Source organism: Mesoplodon bidens, assembly GCF_964165515.1.
Source record: "Mesoplodon bidens genome assembly, chromosome: 7".
NCBI lineage: Eukaryota > Metazoa > Chordata > Mammalia > Artiodactyla > Ziphiidae > Mesoplodon > Mesoplodon bidens.
Window position 1 is genome coordinate 115,493,598 of NC_138164.1, and position 15,624 is coordinate 115,509,221.

The 15,624-nt window shown below is 65.7% G+C and overlaps 1 protein-coding gene across 3 annotated transcripts; it reads left to right on the forward strand.

Moving 5' to 3' along the window:
• The first annotated feature begins 493 nt into the window (after positions 1-493).
• On the forward strand, positions 494-15,210 carry DUSP8 (dual specificity phosphatase 8). 3 transcript variants are annotated; one of them, XM_081241229.1, is made up of 7 exons: positions 494-613; positions 6,563-6,901; positions 8,342-8,480; positions 12,618-12,784; positions 13,339-13,498; positions 13,650-13,773; positions 14,002-15,210. In XM_081241229.1, exons 2-7 carry the CDS (start codon positions 6,671-6,673, stop codon positions 15,044-15,046), a joined length of 1,866 nt encoding a protein of 621 aa, XP_081097355.1. In that variant the 5' UTR covers positions 494-613; positions 6,563-6,670; the 3' UTR covers positions 15,047-15,210. The 3 variants fall into 3 exon arrangements, with proteins under 3 accessions (XP_081097355.1, XP_081097357.1, XP_081097356.1); XM_081241231.1 differs by lacking the exons at positions 494-613; positions 6,563-6,901; positions 8,342-8,480 and adding an exon at positions 9,830-10,577; XM_081241230.1 differs by lacking the exons at positions 494-613; positions 6,563-6,901; positions 8,342-8,480 and adding an exon at positions 10,908-11,281.
• Positions 15,211-15,624: the final 414 nt, after the last annotated feature.

Consider the following 15,624-nt stretch of genomic DNA (forward strand, 5'->3'; position numbering starts at 1 on the left):
CTGGAGGTGGGGTCCCGGCGCGGGATCGGACACCGCGCGGCCCCTTTAAGAGGTGAGGGGTGAGGGCAGAGGGCGCCGGGCGGCGGCGGTGAGCCTGGCCCCCCGCCCCCTGCCGCCGCCGCCTTTAATCTGCACCCGAAGCCCGGGCTCCGGCTGACGTCACCTGCCCCCGAGCCGTGCACGCTGATTGGCTGCAGGTGACGTCAGGGCCTTTTTTCGCTCGGCATGACCTCATCCCCGCCGGCGGCCCCGCCCTCCGCCCCGGGCCTGTCACTCGCATCTGAGCGCGGCGGCCGAGCCGGCTCCGCGGCCCCCCCGCCGGACGCCGGAGCCCGAGCCCGAGCCGGAGCCGCACCGGCCGCGACCGCCGAGCCGCGGGGTGGGATGCGCGCCGCGAGCGCGCGTGCCCGCCCGCAGTGCGCGCGCCCGGGCCCGTGCGAGCGCTCCCCGCGGCGGCGGCGGCGACGGCGGCGGCGGCGACGCGGCCCGCGCGCTCCCCCGGCCCCTGCCCCGGCTGCGCGGGCCCCCGCCGGGCCCATGGGCTGCGCAGCCGAGCTGGCGCTCTGAGCGCGGCGCGGGTCCCCGGGCCGGCCCGGCGGCGAGCGTGAACGAGGTGAGCGGGGGCGCCGGGCGGGGGGCGCGGGGACGCACGGGGCGCCGGCGGGGTGGGGGTTAACCGGCGCGCGGCCGGAGCGCCCGGCCTGGCCGGATGGGCGCCGCGTAGGGAGCGCTCGGGGGGCTGCGCCGGGCGGCACCCGGGTGGAGGAGACCGCCTGGAGGTGAGCGGCGCCGGCCCGCGGGGCGCTGGCCCCCAACCCGGCTTGCGGGGACACCGCTGACCGGGCCGATAAGTCCTTCCCCCGCCTACCGCGGCGCCCAGCGGACCCCGGCCCGGCCCACACCCGGCCACCGCTTAGCCACCTTTCTCCGCGCAATTCCTTCTTTTTTTGGTGGGGGAGGGGCATGAATTAAGGACGAGGAGGACCATTGCGATCCAGCGTGGATCTGTACGAGCCTCTGCGCAAGCCCCAAACGCCCCCGGACGGCCCCCTGCTGGGGCCAGAATTGGAGAAGATCGTCCTTTCCCGGGCCGGGCTGGAAGATGCGGAGGCCTGGGCCATAGGAACGGAGGGTCTTTGGCCGGTGGGAGCCTCAGGACAGAGCTCGTTCCGCGTCCGGCGGGGAAGGTCTAAAGATCCATCTCCCCCGTCTGGCCAAGCTACCATGGGCTCCCCCACCTCGGGGTGCTCAGCTGGCCTCTGCGGAATAAAGGCCATCCGCCAGCCTGCTGCAGACACGGCGGGTGCTGGGGGAGGGGCTGGCACTGCCAGGCTGAGTGCAACCATTCTCGTTCAGCCTATGCGCCCACCTTGGGGTGGGGGATATGTAATAGTCTGGCCTGGAGGGGAGGGGGCAACAGTGGGCCCAGCCCCCACCAAGTCATCCCTTCTGGGAGAATTTGCCTTCTAATTTCCTGCTGTAAAAATGCACTGGCTTCTGCAAAGTGGAGCGCTGGGCCCTGGGCTCCGCAGTAATGAGGGGGCGGGGGGGGGCGGTTCCATAGGATGGAGGAGAGAGGTGACAGGATCTAGTGTGGCGTCTGCAGTTTTCTTATGCAGCTTGGTGGGGGGGGGGATGCTGGAGGCCAGGGGAGCGGTGTTCTTACTGCCCTGTGCCCCTGCCCCTGGGGGTCTGCGGAGGTCTGAGGGTCTGTGCACTCCCCATCGTCTCCCTGAGACCTTCTTGCTCCCAGGGCAGCCCCGGGAATGAGTGTAGCATCCAGCGTCCCGTCCTGCTCAGGGAGGACAGATGTCCCATGTGTTCACTCCTCAGATGGTTGATAAGCACCTGCCAAAGATGGCCAGATCATGTGACCAGGAGCTGGGAGTTCATCTTGAAGTCTGGCTGGAACACCTTCTGCTGTAGGGCCTAGGGCCCCAGGAGAGTTGCTGGGCAGGTTCTCGTCCCCTGCTGCCCGCAGCCCTTGGGAAGGCTCCTGGGCCCCAGAGGCTGCCTCTGGGAAGAGCAGTTTCCATGCACAAAGATGCAGAAAGATGCCTAAAGTCACCTTGTGCTCCAGGACCCTTCCCAGCATCACCTCTCTTCTCAGGCTGAGACTGACCTTGGGACCCAGAAGTTTCAACCAGGCAGAGAGCTGAAGGGACCATGGGCTGGGGGTGGAGGAAGCCAGAGGGTGTCTTCCCATCTCCTAGATGTGCAGCTCATAGGGAAAGGAGAGGAAGGGGCCAAACCCACAGCAAGAGTGACGTGGGTCAGACTCTGACCATCGGGGCTGTATAGGCTGAGGCCGCCTCTGCCTGAACCCCTCGGGACAGTGACCGGTAGATGCTGGCCCAGGTATTTAACATGGCGGGGTGTGTGGTCGGGGGGAATGGTGACCAGCAGAAGTTTTGCAGATCAGTTGGGCTAAAACAAGCCAGGCAGGAACAGAGGAAACCTAGATTCGTAGGGTCCCTAGCCTGCCTTTCCAAGGACCCACATGCCATGCCAAGCCCTCCTATCCCAGTTCAGCCCCGATCCCCAGGAACTGAGCAGGTAGGGCCTCCACCCCACTGTCTCCCAAGTCCATAGCCTCCCCAGGACAGGCTGGCTCTGCTTGGCCTTGCCAAGCCCAACCGGGACAGATGAAGGCCAGCTTGGCTCCTGTGCCACTCACCCCAGAGAACTGAGGGGGAGCAGAGAGCAGGGACGAGAACATCTGGTAACATAAAGGATCAAGCGAGCTGACCTGGTCTGTGCACGTGGGCCCCCTGCTGCCAGGAGGTCACCCCCTACCAGTCTCTCTCCTGGCCTTCTGAGTGTAGCAGTTTCTGCCTCCAAACCTTCCCCTGGGTCAGAGTGAGCTAGACACCCAGCATCTTGGGTCCGTCCACCATCAGCTCTTCCTGAGGCCTGCCTATGTGACCAGGCTCCGCAAGGGCTGGAGATACACTGTGAGTGAGAGCTGCAGTCTCTGTTCGCCCGTCTCTGGGGGTCATGGATCCCTAGACGCTGAGCGCAAAGTACTCTGGTGAAGATGCCCTTAATTGGGAGCTTCCTGGTCATGCATGTGCTCAGGGACATGGATGTGCCGCGTGGAGGGTGTGGGAGCCCGTGTGAGGAGATGCTCTAGCTGCACCTGGGGTTCGGGCACCCTGGGATCTTGGGGCATTCAGCACACAGAATGTGAGGACGCACGCGTCCAGTGACCACATGAATGTGCACACGCACTGTCATGTGAGTAATTGCACACAGAGCTGGGGTGGACTCGGGGAATGGGGTAAGTACCAGGCCCTGAGCTCAGCCAGTGTGCCGAGGGGCATGTCCAGCCTACATGCAGTACAGGGGCCAGGCAGCGCTGTGTCTGTGTACCTGGCCTCCGGGAGCCCGGGTACTGCCTGTGGCCTCCTAGGCCATGTCCAGCCAGGGCAGGGAGGGGAGGGGCCTCCTTCTGCTGTTGGACTAGGAACTGCTGTTTCCTTGGCCCTGGGCCCTCTGATAGGGGTGTGTGGGGCTGTGCCTCCCTCCCACCTGACCCAGGTTCTGGGTACTCTCCCCCCAGGGAAGGGGTCTCGGCTGAGCCTGGGGTGGTTCTTAAAAGCGGGGAGGCCCAAGCCCCTACCATGTCTGTTGCCTCTGTGCCCACCTGGCCTATTCTAGCCCCACTGCTCTGCTCAAGGCTGCCCTGAGCATCTCCACCCCTCCCACCCTGCTGCCCAGCTCCGGGCCCCCCATCCATGTGTTTAACCTCGGGAGGTGAAGGGTCTACCCCGCAGGAGCTCCAGGTCCAAAGGAGGCCCTGTGGGTGCGGGTGCCCACCCAGGAGGCCAGCTCGGTGTAGGTCTCTCGAAGGAGGGGTGATCTGGCCAGACCTTGGTCTTTCAGAGAAGGCCTCCCAGGGGTGGGAGGGAGTGAGCCTGTGCATGTGGCTGCTGGAAGGTGAGGAAGGTTAGGACCGGGTGGAGCAGGATGGAGAGGGGTTGTCCTGGCTGGGGGTGGTCCAGGCCCAGCTACTGGGCACCTGCAGGGTGGAGCGGGGGTGGGAGCCCGCGATTGAGGAGGGGACCTGGCTCTGCAGAGCGAGCTGCTCGGTGGTGCTGCCGCCACAGGAGCAGTGGTTGCCTGGCACCTCTGCTGTTGCCATGGTGACGACCGAGGTGCCAACTTGCTAATGAGTCCCCCTCGGCTGCAAATAACAATACTACACTGGTTAATAGGGCCGAGCCGGAGGGTTCCTTGGGAGGCGGCGGCGGGTCAGGGACCAGGTACCGGGCCTGGGATCAAGCTGCCCAACCCTCCAGCCCTGCCCCCACCCTCCTCCCTGGGTCTCCAACCTCACCTCCCTGCCCCTCCTCTAGCCTCCTTTCCCATCTGTGGAGTGGGCAACTCTCCATGTCCCTCCAGTCATTTAAGGATCAGAGGGCAGGAGGTGCGCAGGCTGGCCACGGGGAGAGTGAAGGCCTCTCCCCCTCCCTCCCCCTCCCTTGTCCCTGCACTAAAGTTCCATTTGGCTTCTGTTGTTTTCGGTGGGAGGTAGCCCACCCCCACCTAACCCATGAGGATAGGACCCTCTGGCCCACGGTGTCCCCAGCCCACTGCATCCCTGTCAGGGTCCTGGGCCTCTGAACTGGGCTCTGGTCCCACATCAAAGGGTGGGAAGCTCTGCCCAGGCCTGCCGGAGCAGCGTGTAAAAGGGGACCTGGTGGCCATGGCCTGTCACAGCCTTGACAAGATTCAGGTTAGAACTCAGGAAAAGTGTCTCAGAACAGCTCAGACAGGAATCGAATTGGGGACCCCTTGGCACACAGGCAGGGACCCCCTTAATAGGCAGGCCCTTTGGCTGTTGAACTTGCTTGGTGTGGTCTTCAGGAGGGTAGCAGCCCCAGCTGCACCCCCAGGCCTTGCCCCTCAGTTGAGGAGCTGGAGCACCTGAGGAGTGGGGTGTCTGTGAACGGGACCCCAAGGCCCCAGCACTGTCCAGGGCCATCCTGGCAACCCCCTTGTCAGCAGCTCCGGTGGCCCAGCCTGGGGCTGCCCACAGCAGGCGGGCCTGGTCCCCACCTGCCTTGCACCTCTGTGACCTCCGGCATCCCCCTCCCCAGCCTGGGAGCTCGGAGGAGGTGGTCCAGAGATGGTGGCAGCTGTCCCCAGTGTCATCAGCGCTGTTTGAAAGGTGACGAGTGTCCTCAGATGCCACACCCCAACGCTCTCTGCAGCTGCAGGCTGGGGGCTTAACGAGGGGGTTCCCTCTCTGTGGTCCCTGGAGGGAGCATCTGTCTCCCGGCCTCTCCCACCCCCAAGCTGGCTGGGGATGTGGCAGAGGGAAGACCCTGAGTGAATGGCAGCCGTGGACGCCCCGTCCAGTCTCGTTAATTGGGTTGATCCCACCCCTTCCCTGAGCCTCAGTTCCCGCAGTTTTAAAGCAAACTCATCGTCCTGATGCTGCATGCCTCCGGGGGTCGCTCTGAGGCTTGGGGATGCCTAGAGAAGGGCCACTCCTGGCAGGTGACAGGGAAGATGGGTCTGGCAGGTAGGATGGGGGTGGCAGAAGCTTGGCACCAAATTGTGGGAGGGGCCTTCCGCCCAGGCTCTGGAGCCCCCATGTGCCCACCCACCTCCTGCTCCCTCTGGGCACCACTGAGCCGAGGGTTCTACGTGTGGGTCACCCACACTGACCTTTGTCCTCGGGTGCCCCCCACCACAACCCATCCTTGGACCTACTGGTCCCCAAAAGGGGCCCCTAGACCCCCGGCCACCGCTATGCCTGGGGTGTCCCGCTGTACCGTCACCCCTGCAGGAGAAGGACGCTGGCCCACGGCATGCCTAAACCTTGGCCTGCAGAACTCCACTCCTGAACCCCCTCCAGCGCCTCGCCCTGGCCTCTGCCTCCATCACCTTGTGGAGACAGCCCCTCCCCAACCCACCCATCCAGATTATCAGCTTATGCAGCGATTGGGCTGCGGGGGCTGGAGACAGAGGGTGTGCCAGGGACGGGGAGGGGGGGGGCTTGGCAGTGGGGGAGGGTGGGGGCATGTTCTGGACCCTGCTTTGCCCTGGGTGCTGGGAATTGGGAAGATGTGGAGGCCGGACTGGGGAGAGGTCTGCATCCCAGGGGTGGGATGACAGGAGATGCAGGAGCAGAATGAGGTGTTCTGGAATGAGTGAGATTCTGTGGACCCAAGGGCCCAGGGGAGGGACCCTCAGGCCTCGTCCTGCCTTTCCAGCCCAGCCTGAGCCCCAAGACCCTTCCCTCTGTGAGACCCCACTTGCCTTGCCGTGTCCTGCTGAGAGGCTGGCACCGTGACCTGGAGGGTGCAGCACTGGATGGGCCACTCCCAAGCACCCTTCTATGGGTCACAGACTCCCAAGTCGAGACCAGAGGGGTCAGGGAGCTCAACCTGCACAGAGGAGCCAGAGGGAGGGAGGGCCCCACGGGCACACATCAGGCCCAGACGCTCCGGTGCCCTTGGATCAGTTCCACCGCTAGCCCCTCTGAGGCCGGCCCTGCCGATGCCCACCCCTGGGGCCTGCAGCGCCTCTCACAGTCTGCCTGTCCCTGCAGGTCTGGCGCCATGCCCGGGCACTCGGAACCCTAGGCCACACCCGGGCAGTGGGAGCAGCCCCTGCTCACTCCCGGGCTCGCCCCCTCCCCACTGCCCACGGCCGCGCCATGGCCGGGGACCGGCTTCCTCGGAAGGTGATGGATGCCAAGAAACTGGCCAGCCTGCTGCGGGGGGGGCCCGGGGGCCCGCTGGTCATCGACAGCCGCTCCTTCGTGGAGTACAACAGCTGGCACGTGCTCAGCTCTGTCAACATCTGCTGCTCCAAGCTGGTGAAGCGGCGACTGCAGCAGGGCAAGGTGACCATCGCAGAGCTGATCCAGCCCACCTCACGCAGCCAGGTACCGCCTCATGCCCACCCGTCCCCTCCAGGGCCCTCCGGGGGCCTGGGCTGGGGCAGCTCCCCTTCCTCTGCCTTCGAACCTAAACTGGGCTCCTAAGGGCTGGAATCTGAGCCGTTGTAGAGCAGTTCCCCGCTCCCTCTTAGGGCTACAAGAAGGCCTCTCCCCCCAGGGAGGCCCTCTGCTGACAGGTTCAACACCCATCCCCCCTTCCTTCCCTCCCAGAGCCACTGACACCGTCTGGGTCCCCACTCGGCCCGCACTCTGATGGCTGTGAGGACTTGGAAGAGGACGGGACTGGTGGCCGAGGGTCTCAGGCAGACAGCTCATGTCCCCAGCCCCCGTTCTTTCCCCTCTGGAGTCTTGAGGACCAGGAATTCTCTCTGTGGCCCCCAAGAATGTCTCAAGTCACCTGCAGAGAACAATCCTGTCTCTATTCCCAAGGAGTGTTGAGTCCGCACTGGGGAGGGACCGGGACTGCTGGGCCATGACCTCGGAAGGCAGTGGCACATCCAGTGGGGGAGGGGTGGCCCGCCAGGCGGCCCAGTGCCTGAGGGAGGGGTCTTGGTCTCAGGCCCTGCCCCGTGCGGAGCTGGGATGTGAGAGGACCCAGATGGGAGTCCCCCCACCCCAAGGGCAGAACCAGCTCCCTGTGGCTCCAGTGAGGGGAATCCAGTGATTAATAACCCCTAGCAAGGACTCCCGGCCAGAGCGCTCTCCCATTGGCTGCCGGTGACATCATCTGGCCCAGGGTTGGCAGCTCAGCTGGCTTAAGGGCTGAGTGTGCTTGGGGGGCGGGGGCATCAGCTGCCATCTGAGCAAGAGCTGCTCCACATCTGGGCCCCGGTGGCATCCGCGGGGGGGGCAGGTGGAACCCCCGCTTCCTGCTGCTGCTGCCTGGATCATTGTGGGGAGGGGTCTTGCTGCAGCCCTCAGTTTCCCCATCACTGGCTGGGGAGGGAAGGAGAGCCCACACCCAAAAGCCTCCCCCCGTTAAGAACCCCCGAAGTGTGCCTCCCGGGTCCCTGAGGAAGAGTTGATTTCCCTCAGCCTCCCTGTGCGCCAGCAACCCAGGCCTCCCTGTGCGCCTGCCATCTGGCCACCTGTGTACACCTCCCGGGAGCCCCACGGCCTTCTCCGTGTCTCCTTCACACGGGCCTGGCCCACAGTGTCTGTTACCTTCACTTGTGTGAGTGCGCGCACCGGGCTTGGCCGCGTCGGGGATGTGTGTCCCCCTGGCCCTCCCTGCTCCGAGGGTCTGCCCGTGTGGCTGTGGGCATTTACACCTGTCCAGGTGTGAACTGTGGCTGGGTGCCTGCCCCCACTCCCCTTGGGGCAGCCCCTCCCTTCTATCGCCTGACCAGCAGCAGCAGTGGCAGCAGGGGATGGGGCAGCTGGCAGGTGCCCGGCCACCCTGACCTCTGCCCTCTCGGCCCCCAGGTGGAGGCCACGGAGCCGCAGGACGTGGTGGTCTATGACCAAAGCACAAGGGACGCCAGCGTGCTGGCCGCAGACAGCTTCCTCTCCATCCTGCTCAGCAAGCTGGACGGCTGCTTCGACAGCGTGGCCATCCTCACAGGTGCGTCTGGAGGACTCTCTCCCCCCCCGCTGGCAGCCTGACAGGGCCGGGGGCGGTGTCTGTCTCAGGAGTCATGTTCTGGGTCTGCCTCTGCTCTCCTCTCTAAGCCCGGAGACCAGCATGTGCTGGGGCAGTGGGGGCCCAGTGGGGATGAACCTCCATAGCTCTGGGGTTCTCAGGGGCTCCAGGGACCCCTCCTCTGGGCCGCCACACTTCAGAGCCCCCTCCAGCACAGGCCCATCCCCACCACCAGCAGGTGAAGAGATGGACAGGAGGGAACCCCCGACACAGGCCTGGGGCAGGGGAGATAGGGGAGGAATCTAGGCCAAGACCTGGTCTGCCTTGGAAACCACCCCCACCCCACCACACACACACACACACACACACACACGGCACTGAGCCAGAACTTGTCCCACACAGGGGGGGCCCCCTGAACACTCCAGCTGGCACAGGTAGCCTCGCAACAGCCTGCTTGATCATAACTGCTGTCTGGTGGGCGAGTGGAAGTCCCCACAGGGCTTCCCATTCCCCAGAAGCAGCCTGGCCAGCCCCCTGTACACACACGCATGCACGCACGCAGGCTGCACTGTGGTTCTTAGCCACTCCTTCCTCCTGTAGGCAGTGGCTAACATACTTCTGCAGAATCCACCCCCTACCCAGGTGGCCCAGGGCCTGTCCCAGGGGCATGTGGCCTCCCTGCCTGGGTGCCCCTGGCCTCTGGTTGCCCAGACCCATAGCAGGCGGGGGGGGGGCCACGCTGGCATCACCCCCACCACCACACAACTGGTGGGATGCTTCTGTTCATTCGGCACGCCTGCCCTGAGCATCTACTGAGCACAGACGGGGGTGGTGGTCGGTGGGCACCAGGCTGGCCTTCACGTGCGGGGAGAGGGGCAGCTGCAGGCGGGCTCCATCAGCTGCAGGAGCCAGGCAGCTCTGGGCAGACCTCTCAGAGGAGGGGCTGCACGAGTGCGTGCTGCCCTCTGCACGTGCGTCGTGTCCGGGACGAAGGGCTCTGCGTGCCCGGCTCTGCGAGGTCAGAGGGTGTCTGCATCTGGCTGTGTGTGTGTGTGTGTGTGTGTGAACTCTGGGAACCAGAAGCCACAGAAATGCAGACCCTCTTATTTAGCCACTGCCGCTGGGCTCAGTTTGGGGACCAGGCAGGGGGGGAGTTTTACAGGGGTCCTGGGCAGAACAGGAACCCTCCCAGGTCCCATATGGGAGCCCCTGTGTAGGTATGTGTATGTGTGTGGACGCACGTGTGCCCTAGCCAGAAGTGACAACCAGAGGCCCTTCTGGGAGTCTGAGAAGAGGGTACTGGAGCAGTGCCCTCCCTTACCCCTGGGCTGTCCAGGGAAAGCCCAGAGCCTCTCATGGTCTGTCTCCCTGGGGGACTGGGGGTGGGGTCACCTGGGACCCGGCTGTGCCCCACCTGGCTCACTCAGCCTCAGCAAGCACTGCCTCACCCTGCAGGGTTAGAGTATTCGCTCCCATTTCTGAGGGCCAAGCCAGGGAGAAGCCATGACCCCCCACCACATGAGGAAGGCTCATAGTGACACCAAATCAGGACCCAGACTTGGGGACAGCCTCCTGGCCTAGCCCACGGTGCCCACCTGAACCAGTGAGAACGGCAGGGCAAGGCTGAGGGGGTTAGAGGGATGCTACCCGCCCACAAAGGGGAAGTGAGTCTCTTCTCGGGGATCACCAGCACAGGCTGTGGGGCTCCGCAGAAGCCAGAAGGGAGGACCAGGCCCCCTCCCTGGGTGGGGCACAGCCAGAGAGAAGGCAGCTCCAGGACATGGAGGTTTGCTGGAGAGGGCGGTGGGGCGGGCCGTGCCGGGGTCCAGAACCGGCTGCCGTGACCGCTGCCGCACCCCTCCCCCCACAGCTGCTCCGCTGGTGACGGCCGGTGGGGGCGGGCATGGGAAAGGGAGCCTAGCCCTTTAAGCGGCGGGCGGTCCTGCCCAAGCCGGCTGCGCCCCGGTGCGCGTCCCTGCGGAATGCGGGCTGGTGATGTTGCCGCAGGCAGCTCAGCCCGCGCGCGCCGCCCTCGGACCCTGGTCGGAGACGGCGGAGGGAGCGGCCCCTGCGCGGAGGGTGGGTGCGGCCCCAGCCCGGGACCGCGGAGGGGCGGTGGGGGCTCCCGGGCGCGCCGCCCCGGTCCGACCAGGAGCGCGTGGTGGGAGAGGCGGGTGGGGCCGGGAGTCCTCCCAGGACGTGCGCTTTTGTGCGGGTTCGGGGTTTCATTGTGAAGCCTGGGAGCTGCGTGTGGCTTCCCCTGACCTGCAAGGCAGAGAGAGCAGGGGCTTGGGGTGGGGGGGGTCCCTCCGGAAGGAAGGTGCCCTGGAGGGCCCTCGGCGAGGCCCTGAGAGTGCGGGCTGGGGTGGGGGTGGGGGACCTGCAGAGGGTCCAGGGCTGCTGGCACCCTCCCTTGTCACCCATGGGTGGCCCTGAAATCGCGGAAGGACTGGAGTCTCAGGCCCTACCAGACCTGGTGTCTATAGGGGGTTTGTAGGGGGCACCCCAAGCTGCCTGGCTCTGCCTGGAGGGGGTTCCTGGGGGTTCCAGAAATTGCAGCAAAGGCTGGCAGGTCTTTGCACCTGCCCTGAGACTCTCTTTAGGTGGGAGGTTCCTGATGGAATTCCCCCACCCCATACTTGTCTGTCTTCCGCTGCTGAGAGAGCAGAGAGTAGGGGAACCATCGCAGAGAAGAGTCTTCGGAGAGACGGTGCAGACCCTGCCCGTCCCCGGCGGGCGCTGTCCTCCAGCAGGAGTATCCAAGGGGCCCCTGGCTCTGGACTGTGAGTTGGGGCCCACCCCGGCACCCAGCTAAGCCCACCTCCCCTCCTGAGAACCTGAGAGCCACGGCATTGTCCACGCGGACAGTCACCTGCTTCTCCCTGTCCAGCCAGCAGGTTTCTGAGGAAGGGACCCCTTTTCCTCCAAGGCTGATACCTCCACGCCCCTAGCCTGGAGGTCCCCCACCTCTGTGGCCCCCCAAGGTCAAGCCTTTGTTGGAGGCACAGGGAGTGCACACGTCAGGCATTCTGGTTGGGCACTGAGCTGGACCGGGGCGAAGGCTGAGGCCACCAGGCATCTCTGTCCTCCGGAATCAGCCAGGTCTCTGGCACCAGCTGTGTCTGTGGGGCCGGGCAGGAGAGCACAGGGCGCCTGCCTGGCTCCCCTGCCTCCTCTGCGGGACGGGGGAGGCCTCGGCCTGGTGGTTTCTTGGTCATCTTCCCTGGGCCTCACAACAATGCCTGGGGCGCACAGGACCAGGACACTGAGGCCCGCGGTCACTCGCAGAGTCAGACGTGTGCCCGTGGGTCCCCCTCAGCCCTTTCTGGCCAGCGGAGGGTCTCCCTCCACCAATCTGGCCCAGCGCACACGTGCGGGAAAGGCGGCAGGACACATGCCAGCCACGTGTATAGCGCGTGGCCTGCGCGCGCTCCCGGTCCCCAGCGTTCCCAGCTCTCAGCCGAGCCTCTGCTCCTCCGTAGTCCCCTGCTGGGTGGAATGGAGCCGTAACCTGAGCACAAATGCCCCTGCTGGCTGTGCCAGCTCCACTGGGTGATGTCATGCCCAGTGTGGGGGGGTGGGCTGGCCCTCAGAAGCCCTTGCCTCCCGGTCCTGGCATCCAAGCCTGCCCCGGGGCTCCCGGCCAATTGGAGGCAGGGAGGGATTGCATCAGCCCAGGGGGAGAGGCAGGAAGGCCCAGCCTGGCCCAGGCCACGGTGTGAAGGGGCTGGTGATACCCACACAGGAAGACCCCCGTAGCCTCTGAGCCCACCCCTCTGTGGGCCCTGTGCGTGCAGGGCCCGTCATTTTTATGGGCCCCGACTTTTATGGGCATCACAGCGGCGTCCTCAGCGAGGCCAGCCCCTGATTAGTGTGAGGAGGAATTAGCGCAGGGGCAGGTGATGTAAATGTGCTGGCCCACACCCCCGCTGCGATGAGAATGGCCTTCCAGTACCAGCACCGAGACCAGGTGCTCAGGCCAGAGGCTCGCCGGCCAGCACCAGATCGGGCTGGGCGTCCGGGTGGGTGTGGCTGAGCCGTGGTGGTGGGTGGGTGGCCTGCCTCCCCTGCCCCAGCCAGCCCACCCCCTGATGCCCGTCTCCGCTTCTCCTCCTGCAGGGGGCTTTGCCACCTTCTCCTCCTGCTTCCCCGGCCTCTGTGAGGGCAAGCCTGCTGCCCTGCTGCCCATGAGCCTCTCCCAGCCCTGCCTGCCTGTGCCCAGCGTGGGCCTGACCCGCATCCTGCCTCACCTCTACCTGGGCTCCCAGAAGGATGTCCTGAACAAGGTGCGTGCACCGCCGGAGCCTGAAGCAGCTCCTAGGCTGGTTTGGGGGAATGACGGGTGCACACAGGTGTGGGGGAAGCACGGGTTGGGGGCGCGGGAGGACCCAAGGGGGCCTGGCAGGACCAGAGCAGGGCTCGGGCAGGGCCTGGCCAGACTGGGTGGAGAGGCAACTCCCTGCCCCTTTGGCAGTGCAGCCCACATGCCAAACTGCTGATGTCACTGGGCCCCTGGCCAGCCCTGAAAGAACCCCGTGTTTTAAAAATGGTGACGAGGGAAGAGGGTAAAGCCACCGCCCAGGCAGCCCAGCCGTAAAATTCCTGGGAGCCTACGGCAGGCCAGGCCACAGGTGGGGCTCTCAGGGACTGCCAGCCTCCTCACCCACCCGCTTCCCAACTCTCCCCTCCTCCCCGCATGGGGCCTGCAGGCTCCTCAGTGGGAACGGGAGGCTCCTGAGCCCAGGGCTCCAGAAGCCAGGCTCCCACCACGAGAGCATCCCAGCTTTCGGGCCTCCTGCCCAGCTGCACCCCCTTCCAACCTGTTCTCCTGCCCTCCCAGGACCTGATGACCCGAAACGGAATAAGCTACGTCCTCAACGCCAGCAACTCCTGCCCCAAGCCTGACTTCATCTGTGAGAGCCGCTTCCTGCGCATTCCCATCAATGACAACTACTGTGAAAAACTGCTGCCCTGGCTGGACAAGTCCATCGAGTTCATTGGTGAGGTGGACAGCACCCTCCTGCCCAGTCCCGGGGGAGGGCTGGAAGCAGGGGGCCAGGAGGGCAGAAGTGCTGTGTCCCAGGGGTCCTGAACCTGGGGTCAGGGAAGGACTGTGCAGCCCCAGCCCTCACCTGCTCCCCCCGCCCCCAGATAAAGCCAAGCTGTCCAGCTGCCAAGTCATTGTCCACTGTCTGGCCGGCATCTCCCGCTCTGCTACCATCGCCATCGCTTACATCATGAAGACCATGGGCATGTCCTCCGATGACGCCTACAGGTAGCCCCTCCTTCCCTCCTGGGTCTGGTCCCTCCCCTCTCTACCCCCAGCCACTGGATTGGGCCCAGCAGTGAAGGGCACCCACCTTTGGCTGCCCCAGCTGCGGAGGGGGGCCTGAGCCTAGCCCTGGCACACTTGGGTCTGCACATCAGCTCTGGGCCCCAGAGTGGGCAGTGGGGGCAGGGGAGAGTCAGGAGCCCCGCCCCCACTTAGCGGCTCTCACCCCAGGTTCGTGAAGGACCGTCGCCCGTCCATTTCGCCCAACTTCAATTTCCTGGGCCAGCTGCTGGAGTACGAACGCAGCCTGAAGCTGCTGGCCGCCCTGCAGGGTGACGGGGCGTCCCACCCTGGGACCCCAGAGCCCCTCCCGGGCCCTGCCGCCCCACTGCCGCCGCTGCCACCACCTACCTCAGAGAGCGCTGCCACCGGGAGCGCAGCGGCCACCACCACCAAGGAGGGCACACAGATGGGGGGTGGGGAGAGCCCCACCCCCGCCCCCGCCCCAGCCACCAGCGCGCTGCAGCAGGGCCTGCGTGGCCTGCACCTCTCCTCTGACCGCCTCCAGGACACCAACCGCCTCAAGCGCTCCTTCTCGCTGGACATCAAGTCGGCCTACGCGCCGAGCCGGCAGCCCGAAGACCCCGGGCCCCCAGACCCCGGGGAGGCCTCCAAACTCTGCAAACTGGACAGCCCATCGGGGGGCGTGCTGAGCCTGCCCTCTCCGAGCCCCGACAGCCCGGACGCGCCACCCGAGCCGCGCCCCAGGCTCCGCCGGCGGCCCCGGCCCCTAGCCGGCTCCCCGGCGCCCGGCCTCGGCCTGAACTTCGGTGACGCCGCCCGGCAGACTCCGCGGCTCGGCCTCTCGGCCCTGTCGGCACCCGGGCTGCCCGGCCCTAGCCAGCCGGCCGGCCCTGGCGGCTGGGCGCCGCCGCTCGACTCCCCGGGCACGCCGTCCCCCGACGGGCCTTGGTGCTGCAGCCCCGAGGGCGCGCAGGGCGCGGGCGGCGCGCGGTTCGCACCCTTCGGCCGGGCCAGCGGGCCGGGCGCGGGAGGCGGCGACCTGCGGCGGCGGGAGACGACGAGGCCCGAGGCCCGGGACGCGAGGACCGGCTGGCCCGACGAGCCGGCCACGGAGACGCAGTTCAAGCGCCGCAGCTGCCAGATGGAGTTTGAGGAGGGCATGGTGGAGGGGCGCGCGCGCGGCGAGGAACGGGCTGCCCTGGGCAAGCAGGCCAGCTTCTCGGGCAGTGCGGAGGTCATCGAGGTGTCCTGACCGCGGCCGGGAGCGGCCCCTCCGCGGGGACCCGGCGCCCCAGCCCGTCCGCTGCCCTCCCTCGGCTGGGCCCGCTATAAATACATATTATATATAATGCAATGAAAGGTAAATGGTTTTACTGCGATTTTTATCGAGAAGTAAATATTTCAATTTTTTATTTATTTAAGCTGTTCATTCTGGCAATGATTTGGCAACAGTGCGGGCGGTCCTCGGAGCTCTATTTTTACTGTCTGGTATTTAAACTGAAACCCACGTTTCGAAGCAATATGAGGCCACCTTCAGTTGCAAAAGCTGGGGTGCCAGGCCTGGGGTTCCCTCCTCCCCCCTCCCCCCTGCCCCAGGAAACACTGCTGACCGTTGCAAAGAGGCTGCTGAGCTTTCGTGCACTTTTTACATAAGGGGAAAAAAAGATAAAAAAACCTTTGCCACAAACTGAGCCGCAGAACCTCCCTGCCCCTCCCCGCCCCCCCCCACGACCTCCTCTCCTCCCTCTTCCTTCTCTGCTCCTTTCTGGGCGCTTCGCCAAAGCCATAGGTGGGAGGAGGTGTCCCGGGAGCGGAGGGGGCACCGCCAGC

Excerpts from the sequence above, each read along its gene's own strand:
- DUSP8 (XM_081241229.1), top strand. The coding sequence starts at position 6,671 with ATGGCCGGGGACCGGCTTCCTCGGAAGGTGATGGATGCCAAGAAACTG. Across the intron at positions 8,481-12,617 it reads CAGCGTGGCCATCCTCACAG|GGGGCTTTGCCACCTTCTCC; the intron begins GTGCGTCTGGAG and ends CTCCTCCTGCAG. Across the intron at positions 13,774-14,001 it reads TCCTCCGATGACGCCTACAG|GTTCGTGAAGGACCGTCGCC; the intron begins GTAGCCCCTCCT and ends CTCTCACCCCAG.